The sequence below is a fragment of the Conger conger genome, chromosome 6, assembly GCF_963514075.1.
Source record: "Conger conger chromosome 6, fConCon1.1, whole genome shotgun sequence".
Taxonomy (NCBI): domain Eukaryota; kingdom Metazoa; phylum Chordata; class Actinopteri; order Anguilliformes; family Congridae; genus Conger; species Conger conger.
This window is the reverse complement of record NC_083765.1, coordinates 2,077,026-2,089,083: the sequence shown is the minus strand read 5'-3', so window position 1 is coordinate 2,089,083 and position 12,058 is coordinate 2,077,026. Positions and strand designations below refer to the sequence as shown.

Sequence of the window (12,058 nt, the reverse complement as noted above, 5' to 3'; positions counted from 1 at the left end):
CACTGTGTCATTAGCTACACACTGCTGTAAGAACACTGTGTCATTAGCTACACACTGCTGTAAGAACACTGTCATTAGCTACACACTGCTGTAAGAACACTGTGTCATTAGCTACACACTGCTGTAAGAACACTGTGTCATTAGCTACACACTGCTGTAGGAACACTGTGTCATTAGCTGCACACTGCTGTAGGAACACTGTGTCATTAGCTACACACTTGCCCAGCTGCGCATGAAGGATTCTTGGACCCAGTGACTGCGCAGTTCAGCTGCTGGACTGCAGAGTAAATGGCAAATGGTAAATGGCAGGCATTTATATAGCGCCTTTATCCAAAGCGCTGTACAATTGATGCTTCTCCATTCACCCATTCATACACACACTCACACACAGAGTGAAAGTGCTGTTACAAATATCCACTCAATGAGGCAAAGTGCCAGAGAACACATCTGCTTTCTGGAAGCAGTTCCTGTTTCCTGCAGAACACGAGTGAGAAGCAGCCGTGGGGAATAACAAGACATAAAACATGCAGGACAAGCAGGGTCAGTCTTTTTCTGTTTAAACACAAGTCAACAAGTTTTACATTTACAGTTTTACACTTTAACAGATCATTCACACACTTAATCAAAATGAGCAGCAGCCTTTGGGGAAAGCACTGCACTGGTCTGTGTGGAGCTTCCCTGAGTTTGTTCAGTGTGTCTGCAGTAAGATGAAGCCCTTTACATTTGGATCAGCACTCACTGCAGACAGCAGGAAGTAACAGGGCTTTAAGCAGTCGGCTGCCATAATGTGTACAACACACAGGAACTCATTTATAGGACATTTCAAATGTTTATGTGTGTGTGTGCATGCATGTGTGTGTGTGTGTATGTGTGTGTGTGTGGGTGTTTGGGTGTGTCTGTGTGTGTGTGAGTGTGCGGGTGTGTGCGTGTGTCTGTGTGTGTGTGTGTGTGAGTGTGTGAGTGTGTGCGGGTGTTTGGGTGTGTCTGTGTGTGTGTGAGTGTGTGGGTGTGTGTATGAGTGTGTGAGTGTGTGTGAGTGTGTCTGTGTGTGTGTGTGTGTGTGTGTGAATCTACAGCGCTATATCTTCTCCGACCTCTTCTCTCTCTGTGCTGCAAACAGAAAGAAAAAGAGATCATGTGTGAAACATCTCAGAGGTGTGTGTGTGTGTGTGTGTGTGTGTGGATGTGTGTGTGATGGGAGTCATGATAGGGGTAGTTACCTGTTTTGAGTGAGAACTTTATTACATTACATTACATTATCGGCATTTGGCAGACGCTCTTATCCAGAGCGACGTACAACAAAGTGCTTACCCATAACCAGGGATAAGTTCGCTGAAAGACCCTAGAGGGAAGTACAATTTCAACTGCTACCTGTACAACAAAGATAAGGACAAGGGCCCTTTTTTTTTTTTTTTTTTTTTTTTGAACAAACAAACAAACAGAGCAAAAGTGACCAAAGTTAACTATCCAAACACTGCTTACCTAGCTAACTAAAAATACCGATACACAAAGCAAGTCACAGAGACAACAATTAAGGTTCACAGGGAGGTAGGGAGGGATGGGGAGAGGTGCTGCTTGAAGAGGTGTGTCTTCAGCTTGCGCTTGAAGGTGGGGAGAGATTCTATAGTTCTGACCTCAACGGGGAGTTCGTTCCACCACCGTGGAGCCAGAACAGACAGTAGTCGTGAGCGTGAGGTGGAGGTTCTGAGAGGGGGAGGTGCCAAGCGGCCTGTGGAGGCTGAACGAAGAGGTCTGGCAGGGGTGTAGGGTCTGATGATTTTTTGCAGATAAGCTGGGGAAGACCCTTTAACTGCTTGGAAGGCTAGCACCAATGTTTTGAATTTGATGCGAGCCATGACAGGCAGCCAGTGGAGGGAAGTAAGCAGGGGGGTGACGTGTGAGTATTTGGGAAGGTTGAAGACCAGACGAGCTGCTGCATTCTGGATGAGTTGGAGGGGTCTGATGGCGGACGCTGGGAGGCCAGCCAAGAGGGAATTGCAGTAGTCCAGGTGGGACAGAACCATCGCTTGGACCAGGAGCTGGGTCGAGTAGGGGGTGAGAAAGGGGCGGATTCTCCGTATGTTGTATAGGAAGAACCTGCAAGACCGGGTCACCGCCGCAATGTTCTTTATGATACAGATGGAGTAACACAACCACTGCCAGAGTCACCAACACAAACTCCACCAGCCTCAACACAAACATTACATACAGCACTGCATCATGGGGACGGTGACCTAGAGAGAGAGAGAGAGAGAGAGAGAGAGAGAGATGGAGGGACAGATAGAGACAGAGACAGAGGGAGAGAGAGAGAGAGAGAGAGAGAGAGAATGTGTCAGAGAGAGCTGCTCCTTACCCTCTTCCCTACAGAGAGCTGCTCCTTACCCTCCCTACAGAGAGCTGCTCCTTATCTTCTTTCTTATAGAGAGCTTCTCCTTACCCTCTTCCCTGCAGAAAGCTGCTCCTTATCCTCCCTACAGAGAGCTGCTCCTTACCCTCCTCCCTACAGAGAGTTGCTCCTTACCCTCCTCCCTACAGAGAGCTGCTCCTTATCCTCCCTACAGAGAGCTGCTCCTTACCATCTTCACTACAGAGAGCTGCTCCTTATCCTCCTCCCTACAGAGCTGCTCCTTACCCTCCTCCTTACAGATAGCTGCTCTTTACCCTCCTCCCTACAGAGAGCTGCTCTTTACCCTCCCTACAGAGAGCTGCTCCTTACCCTCTTCACTACAGAGAGCTGCTCCTTACCATCCCTACAGAAAGCTGCTCCTTACCATCTTCCCTACAGAGAGCTGCTCCTTACCCTCCTCCTTAGAGATAGCTGCTCCTTACCCTCCCTACAGAGTTGCTCCTTACCCTCCTCCCTACAGAGAGTTGCTCCTTACCCTCTTCCCTACAGAGAGCTGCTCTTTATCCTCCCTACAGAGAGCTGCTCCTTACCCTCCTCCCTACAGAGAGTTGCTCCTTACCCTCCTCCCTACAGAGAGCTGCTCCTTATCCTCCCTACAGAGAGCTGCTCCTTACCATCTTCACTACAGAGAGCTGCTCCTTATCCTCCTCTCTACAGAGCTGCTCCTTAACATCCTCCTTACAGATAGCTGCTCCTTGCCCTCCTCCCTACAGAGAGCTGCTCCTTACCCTCCCTACAGAGAGCTGCTCCTTACCCTCTTCACTACAGAGAGCTGCTCCTTACCATCCCTACAGAAAGCTGCTCCTTACCATCTTCCCTACAGAGAGCTGCTCCTTACCCTCTTCCCTGCAGAGAGCTGCTCCTTACCCTCCCTACAGAGTTGCTCCTTACCCTCCTCCCTACAGAGAGTTGCTCCTTACCCTCTTCCCTACAGAGAGCTGCTCCTTATCCTCCCTACAGAGAGCTGCTCCTTACCATCTTCACTGCAGAGAGCTGCTCCTTAGCCTCCTCCCTACAGAGCTGCTCCTTACCCTCCTCCTTAGAGATAGCTGCTCCTTACCCTCCTCCCTACAGAGAGCTGCTCTTTATCCTCCCTACAGAGAGCTGCTCCTTACCCTCCTCCCTACAGAGAGTTGCTCCTTACCCTCCTCCCTACAGAGAGCTGCTCCTTATCCTCCCTACAGAGAGCTGCTCCTTACCATCTTCACTACAGAGAGCTGCTCCTTATCCTCCTCCCTACAGAGCTGCTCCTTACCCTCCTCCTTACAGATAGCTGCTCCTTACCCTCCTCCCTACAGAGAGCTGCTCCTTACCCTCCATACAGAGAGCTGCTCCTTACCCTCTTCACTACAGAGAGCTGCTCCTTACCATCCCTACAGAAAGCTGCTCCTTACCATCTTCCCTACAGAGAGCTGCTCCTTACCCTCTTCCCTGCAGAGAGCTGCTCCTTACCCTCCCTACAGAGTTGCTCCTTACCCTCCTCCCTACAGAGAGTTGCTCCTTACCCTCTTCCCTACAGAGAGCTGCTCCTTATCCTCCCTACAGAGCTGCTCCTTACCATCCTCCTTAGAGATAGCTGCTCCTTACCCTCCTCCCTACAGAGAGCTGCTCTTTACCATCTTCCCTACAGAGAGCTGCTCCTTACCCTCTTCCCTGCAGAGAGCTGCTCCTTACCCTCCCTACAGAGTTGCTCCTTACCCTCCTCCCTACAGAGAGCTGCTCCTTACCATCTTCACTACAGAGAGCTGCTCCTTACCTTCCTCCTTACAGAGCTGCTCCTTACCCTCCCTACATAGAGCTGCTCCTTACCCTCCTCCCTACAGAGAGCTGCTCTTTACCATCTTCCCTACAGAGAGCTGCTCCTTACCCTCTTCCCTGCAGAGAGCTGCTCCTTACCCTCCCTACAGAGTTGCTCCTTACCCTCCTCCCTACAGAGAGCTGCTCCTTACCATCTTCACTACAGAGAGCTGCTCCTTACCTTCCTCCCTACAGAGCTGCTCCTTACCCTCCCTACATAGAGCTGCTCCTTACTCTCTTCCCTACAGAGAGCTGCTCCTTACCCTCTTCCCTACAGAGAGCTGCTTCTTACCCTCTTGCCCGCAGACCTGTGTGGGGAGGAAGGCTGTTCCCTCCTCATTGACAGGGTTTGTAGCCACACAGGTGTAGGTGGAGTTGGACGCCTCTATCTCCAGAGTGAGGAACAGGGTGCTGAGATTGGGGTCTCTGGTGTGGGACAGTGTCTCCCTCTCTGTCCTCCAGGACAGGGTGAGCCCTCTTCCGTTCGGCACAGAGCACTGCAGTGAGCAGCTCCTGCCCCCTTGTGCTGCTGAGGTCTTTATATGAGGCTTCCACACAGATTCTGTAAGAGACCCCACAGCACAGCATCACCGACACACACATACACACACTGACACACACATACACACACTGACACACACACACACACACTGACACACACACACCCATGTCTTCCGGCTCAGCTCCCTCTTCACCACGACGGTCCGGTGCAATGCCCGCATTACTGCTGATGCTGCACCGATCCGCCTGTCGATCTCACGCTCCCTTCTACCCTCACTCGTGAACAAGACCCCGAGATACTTGAACTCCTTCACTTGGGGCGATGACTTGTTCCCAACCCGGAGGGAGCAATCCACCGTTTTCTGGCAGAGAACCATGACCTCGGACTTGGTGCTGACTCTCATCCCGGCCGCTTCACACTCGGCTGCAAACCGCTCCAGGGCGTGCTGAAGGTCACGGTTCGATGAAGCCAGCAGAACCACGTCGTCCGCAAAAAGCAGAGATGCAATTCTGAGGTCACCAAACCTCACCTCGGCTGCGCCTTGAGATCCTGTCCATGGATATCACAAACAGGACCGGTGACAAGGGGCAACCTTGACGGAGTCCAACACCCACTGGAAACATGCTTGACTTTGTGCCGAGGATTCGGACACAGCGCTCAATTCGGTTATACAGGGACCGGATTGCTCGTAACAACGGCCCCGGTACCCCACACTCCCGCAGTACCCCCCACAGGGTTCCCCTGGGGACACGGTCGAAAGCCTTCTCCAAGTCCACAAAGCACATGTGGACTGGATGGGCAAACTACCATGACCCTGCCAGCAACCCTGCCAAGGTAAAGAGCTGGTCCACTGTTCCACAACCAGGACGGAAGCCACATTGCTCCTCCTGAATCCAAGGTTCGACCGTCGGTCGGAGCCTACTTTCCAGCACACTCGAGAAAACTTTCTCAGGGAGGCTGAGGAGTGTGATACCCCGATAATTGGAGCACACCCTCCGGTCCCTCTTCTTGAAAATGGGGACCACCACCCCAGTCTGTCACTCTGCGGGTACTGTCCCTGACCTCCACGCGACACTGAAGAGGCGTGTCAGCCAAGACAGCCCAACCATGTCCAGAGCGTTCAGCATCTCAGGGCGAATCCCATCCACACCTGGCGACTTGCCACTGAGGAGCTCTTTGACTACCTCAGCAACTTCCGCCAGGGATATAGGTGCGGATTCCCCCGAGTCTTCTGGCTCTGCCTCTTCCACAGAGGATGTGTTGTTCGGGTTCCGGAGCTCCTCAAAGTGTTCTTTCCAACACCCGACAATATCCCCAGTCTGGGTTCTCCTCCCCTGATGAAAACAGCCTGAGACCTATGGAGTCTCCGGGCGGCACCCTTTCCAGGATGCTGCCCAGTGACTCCAAGAAGGCCGGATACTGTGCATAAGCACAAACGACAGTCAGGGCTTTCCCCCCAGCGACATGTAGTCGCAGAGAGGTGACCCTCTCCTTCCCCGGGTGAAACTCCAACACAGTGGCACTCAGCCGGTGGCTTGTGAGTATCCCCACACCCGCCCGGCGCCTCTCGCCCTGAGAACAGAGTCCAGCCCCTCTCCAGGAGTTTGGTTCCAGAGCCAGTGCTGTGCGTGGAGGTGAGCCAAACTATATCTAGTTGGTACTGGTCCGCCTCCCACACTAGCTCCGGTTCCTTCCCCACCAGAGAGGTGATGTTCCACATCCCCAGAACTAGTGTGCAACGCCGAGGATCAGCATGCCAGGATCCCCGCCTTTACTTACTGCCCATTGGGCAAAGCACCCGACTCCGATGCCGACCCCTGCAGGTGGTGAGCCCATAGGGCGGCGACCCCACGTAACCAGTTCGGGCTGTGCCCGGCCGGGCCCCATGGGATAAGGCCCGGCCACCAGACACTCGCCGATGAGCTCCCCTCCCGGGTCTGGCTCCAGAAGGGGGCCCCGGTTTCCCTTTTCCGGGCGAGGTAGCTGGGTATCTGTGAGGCCGTGTCATGGAGTCTTTGAATCGCTCTTAGTCTGGCCCCTCCCCGGGACCAATTTGCCTTGGGAGACCCTACTGGGGGCTAATGCTAATGCCCCTGACAACATGGCTACCAGGATCACCGGGACACACAAACCCCTCTACCATGTGGGGCTCAGGCAGTAAGAGCAGTCGTCTGGCAGTCGGAGGGTTGCCGGTTCGATCCCCCGTCCGGGCTGTGTCGAAGTGTCCCTGAGCAAGACACCTAACCCCCAAATGCTCCTGACGAGCTGGTCGGTGCCTTGCATGGCAGCCAATCGCCGTTGGTGTGTGAGTGTGAGTGTGAATGGGTGAATGAGAAGCATCAATTGTACAGCACTTTGGATAAAGGCGCTATATAAATGCCAACTGTTTACGGTTTTACATTAAGGTGGTGATTCCTTAGAGAGGCAGACAGCATATACTGTACAAACTAAAGTCCTCGGATCTGTCAGTGTTTTCTGTCTCCTGATTTTCTGTCTAAGTCCCTGTGTCTCATTTGTCTGTCATTCACTTAATCTACTTAAACCTGTTCAGTTCAGTTCAAAACAGGTTAGAAGTACATAAATCGTGATCCAAAAGAAGAGTCGAAAAAGCCAGGCAATCCAAAAAGATCCACAGGGCACAGGGCACAGGGCACATGCACAGGGAGCTAGAACTGGGGTGGGGAACAGAATACAGAAAGACGAACTGGCAAAAAGAAACTGAAAAGGGTAGGTTTAAAGAGATGAACTGATTGACAGACAAATGAGACACAGGTGAGCTGCATGACAAGAGACAGGAAGGAAGTACATATAAGGGGCGGGGAGGCAGAGACACAAAATGAAACACAGGTGGAACAAAAGAATGAGGGACTGGAGCAGACTACGGAAAGCACAGAGCGCTGAGTTTCTCAGAATTAATCATATAATTAGATGTTAACTTTTTTACCCAAATAACAGCCAAATAATATCGATTTTAATGGGAGCAAAGTATCACCACTTGGTAGATGCAGACTTTTATCTAAAAACACACTATCAATACACCTAATTTAAAGGAACAATATGTCATATGTGTATTTGCTTCCATACAGTCCCTGCCAAAAGTATTTGTACAGTAATGTCAAGTCCTTTGTTTTTGCTATTAACTGAAGACAATTAAGTTTGAGGTCAAAATCAGAATTTCAGCTTTTATTTCCTGGCACTTTTATCTCAATTTGTTAGATCTAGGTGTAAATACCAGGAAATAAAAGCTGAAATTCTGAACTCTTGTCTCATGTTCATCTTTTCATCTCAACCCCAAATGTATCCAGTGTATTGCATAAACAAAGGAATGGGTCTGGCTGTCCCAATACTTTTGGAGGAGACCGTATGTCAAAACTGGCTCCCAATAAAGTACTTGCACAACATTACAAAACTGAATCATAGATTCTCACATATTACAAATTCTAGGCAATGCTTGGAAGAACGGGCATTTTTAGTACAGCAGGCACAGTTTCTCACCAAAGCAGTGCTCTTCCGGTCTGCCTATGACAGTCTTTTTGCTGACAGGGTTTGCAGTCACGCAGCTGTAGGGGGCGCTGTTCTCTTCTATCTCCAGAGGGAGGGACAGGGGGGTGCTGAGATTGGGGCTGCTGGTGTTGGACAGTATCTGCCCCTCTCTGTGCCAGGACATGTTAAGCTCTCTCCCATTCTCCACAGAGCACAGCACACTGCAGCTGGGTTTCACCCTGCTCCTGCTGGACACCTGAGGTCTGGATACTGGAACAGCAACAGGGAGAGCCTTCAACCCTGGCTATTAACAATGGGTACTGGGTCTGTGCAGAGATACAGCAACAGGGAGAGCCTTCAACCCTGGCTATTAACACTGGGTACTGGGTCTGTGCAGAGATACAGCAACAGGGAGAGCCTTCAACACTGGCTATTAACACTGGCCCCTAACTCTACTCTCTGTGTGTGAGCCTTCAACACTGGCTATCAACACTGGCCCCTAACTCCACTCTGTGTGAACCTTTAACACTGGCTATTAACACTGGCCCCTAACTCCACTCTCTGTGAGAGAGCCTTCAACACTGGCCAGTAACACTGGCCCTTAACTCTACTCTCTGTGTGAGCCTTCAACACTCCCTCCTCCTCCTCCTGCTCCCAGAGTTGAGGTTCTGTGACCACGGCCTGGTTTTAATGTCAGAGACTCAAAGTGCCCATCACAGTACAGCGCACCCACCCCACACATCCAGGTGGAAGGTTTTTAAGTTGGCACCGCTGTCCTGTACTGTGTAGTCCCCAGAGTCCTCTGTCCTCAGGCCCCTGAGGGAGAAGAGCCCAGAGCTGGGGTCCCACCGCAGCCGGGCACTGTAGCTGTAGTTGGTGATCTGGCAGGAGTGACTGACTACTGTCGCTATTCCACTGCCAGCTTTCAGCAAGAAGCCGGTGTCCTTCACTGCGGCTGGGAGCGTGACCGTCTCTCCCACAATGCTGTTCAGCACGTTCGACTGGGAAGAGACACACACACCTGGAGAGACAGGGTTGAGAGAGAGGGTGAGAGAGAAATAGAGGGAGAGAGAGAGGGTGAGAGAGAAACGGAGGGAAAGAAAGGATAGAGGGAGAGAGAGAAACAAAATGAAAGAGGGAGGGAAAGAGAAATGGAGAGGAAGGGAAAGACACACAGGAGAGAGGGATAAAAGGGAAAGTAGGATTGGAAGAAGAGTGACTGGTTTTCAGCTGAATAAAGATGCAAAGCACTTTGTGTTCTCAGGAGACGGTTGTTTTTTTAATTGTGGAAAGCACATGAACCAAAGACCACACCTGACTGTTACAAGCCAGAATAGATCTTAACAGACTTAACTTCACACTAGCAGGTACAGTAAACTGTACAATGTCTGGGAAAGTAATTTTATTAATTTAGCTCTGTACTCTAATTTATATAGCGCTTTTCTCACCAGCTGAAAACTCTAAAACTCAATGTGCAGCATCCACCTGGGTGACGCAACTGCAATCCAGAACACTCACCACACATCAGCTGATGAGGTGAAGAGGTGAAGAGGATCAGCCAATTGAATCAGGGGACGATTAGAGGGCAGGTTGAGAGAGCCAGGGTAGGGAATTTAGCCAGGATACCGGGGAACCCCAATCTTTGTGAAGAGTGGAGCTTTAATGACCACAGTGAGTCAAGACCTTGGTTTAAGTTCTCATTCGCAAGACAGCATCTCATCTATAGTACAGTGTCCCCATCACTGCACTGGAGCATTGAGTTTTATTTGACCAGAGGGATGACTACCCCCCTACTGCCCCCCCTACTGTCCCTCTACTGCCCCCTACTGCCCCCCTACTGTCCCCCTACTGCCCCCCTACTGCCCCCCTACTGTCCTCTACTGCCCCTTACTGTTCCCCAACTGCCCCCTACCATTCCCCTACTGCCCCCTATTGCCCCCTACCGCCATCTACCACCCCCTACTGCCATCTACTGCCCCTACCATCCCCTACTGCCCCCTACCATCCCCCACTGCCCCCTACTGTTCCCTATTGCCCCCTACCGCCCCCTACCATTCCCCTACTGCCCCCTACCATACTCCTACTGCCCCCAACTGTTCCCCTACTTCCCCCAACTGTTCCCCTACTGCCCCCTGCTGTCCCATCAACACCATTTCCAGCAGCCATTTAGTTTTCCCAGGATTTGTATTCAAGCTATTTAATTCACATGTGGTTAAAGCACATTATCTGCTGATTCAAGTGCTTTTTTATATGTACATTACTGTGCGGAAGTCTTAGGCACCTGTATAACATTCTGTACAGATAAGATTCTTTCAAAAATAATTCACTGAAAGGTCCTAAATATACGTACTATACATTTTACACTACATTTTAGTAATTTGGCAGAATTGTTAAAAACTGAATCAAATCAATATTTTTGTGACCACCCTTCGGTGTTAAAACTGCGTCACTTCTCTGAGATGGCCAACGCTGTCCTGCAGTTCTATAAGACAATCAGCAGGGAGGTTGTTCCAAGCATGTTGGAGAGCTCCTTGCTTCTGATCTCAGACAGCCTAGATCAAGTTTTTAAGTACAAAGTAGTCAATTGCTTACAGTAATATGTTACTTTTTTTTTATTAAATACAAAAATGTCTCTGTAAAATGAATTATTTTGGAAAATGAATATTTTTAAATCTCAAATGTGTTCTTTTATACTAACACACACACAAATAAACACACACATATATACTGTATATATATATATAATAAAGTCTAGGGTGCCTAAGACTTCTGCACAGTACTGTACTGGCCAGTATAGTAGGGGAGAGCGGGGTAAGTTGTCACATGGGTAAATTGTCACACTGTGCATTTCTCCAACACTGGAAGCACTACCTCAAAAACTGAATTGCACTTCATGTCAGGCCAATTTCCTGTTTCCTTTGCATGTGCTCAAAGTCACACTAATCTGAAGTGAGGACAGTTTTCTTATTTTTCATAGTAAAAAGTAAAAAAATAGCAAAATTGCACTTTTGTATAAGAAACCTTTTTAGGTAGAAATGTTGAGAATGATATTTTGAGGAGCAAAGAAAGTAGCTGCAGTCCATGTTAAGATGACCTTGTGATAAGGCCGTAATTAGCATGTCAGTTTGGGGCAAGTAGTCTCATGTTTCTATGTGTCGTTGTAAATTGACAGAAAGAAAATTATTGTGATATTGTGTAATCAGTGTTTCTTATAATAGTATATATGTTATTGTAAATTGATTAGCATATATACTGAGAGTTTAGAGCGGAAGACATTTCCCTGGACTACACAAGACAGGCTTTTAGCTGAGGGGGTGCAGTGTGCTGTTGTTGAGACTATTGTCGAGATTATTGTTTACATTTACATTTTTACATTTTAGTCATTTGGCAGACGCTTTTAACCCAAAGCGACTTACAAGTGCATAGGTTCTACCATAAGTCAAAGCATCACATCCAGAACTAGCAAAATACACATGAAATGCTGTTCTTGTCATCATAAGTGCATTTTTTTTTTGGGGGGGGGTTAGACAAGGATAGGGATATCAGAAAGGAGGGGCAGGGGAAATCAGGAGGGAGGACTAAGGTAGAGTTTGAAAAGGTGGGTTTTGAGTCTGCGTCGAAATAGGGGGAGGGATTCTGCTGTTCTGACAGTGGTAGGCAAGTCATTCCACCACTGAGGAACCAGAACGGAAAACAGGCGTGAACGTGCAGCTCGACCGCCAGGTGCACGTAGAGAGGGAACCGTAAGGCGACCAGAGCTGGCAGACCGGAGTGGTCGAGCTGGGGAGTAGGGAGTGATCAGGGATTGTATGTAAGGTGGGGCAGTCCCCTTAGCAGCCTGAAATGCCAACACTAGGGCCTTGAAACGG

At 49.8% G+C, this 12,058-nt stretch overlaps 1 protein-coding gene across 2 annotated transcripts in view; it reads right to left on the bottom strand.

Moving 5' to 3' along the window:
- Positions 1-9,946, bottom strand: part of LOC133130686 (HEPACAM family member 2-like) — an 82,333-nt gene extending 72,387 nt beyond the window's left edge. For both annotated transcript variants that reach the window (XM_061245446.1, XM_061245447.1), the window contains exons 1-2: positions 9,708-9,946; positions 8,923-9,210 (exon numbers count right to left, since the gene is read on the bottom strand). In XM_061245446.1, the coding sequence (XP_061101430.1) occupies positions 8,923-9,210; positions 9,708-9,714 (295 nt within the window). In that variant the 5' untranslated portion in view covers positions 9,715-9,946. The remainder of the gene's footprint in view (positions 1-8,922; positions 9,211-9,707) is intronic.
- Positions 9,947-12,058: the final 2,112 nt, after the last annotated feature.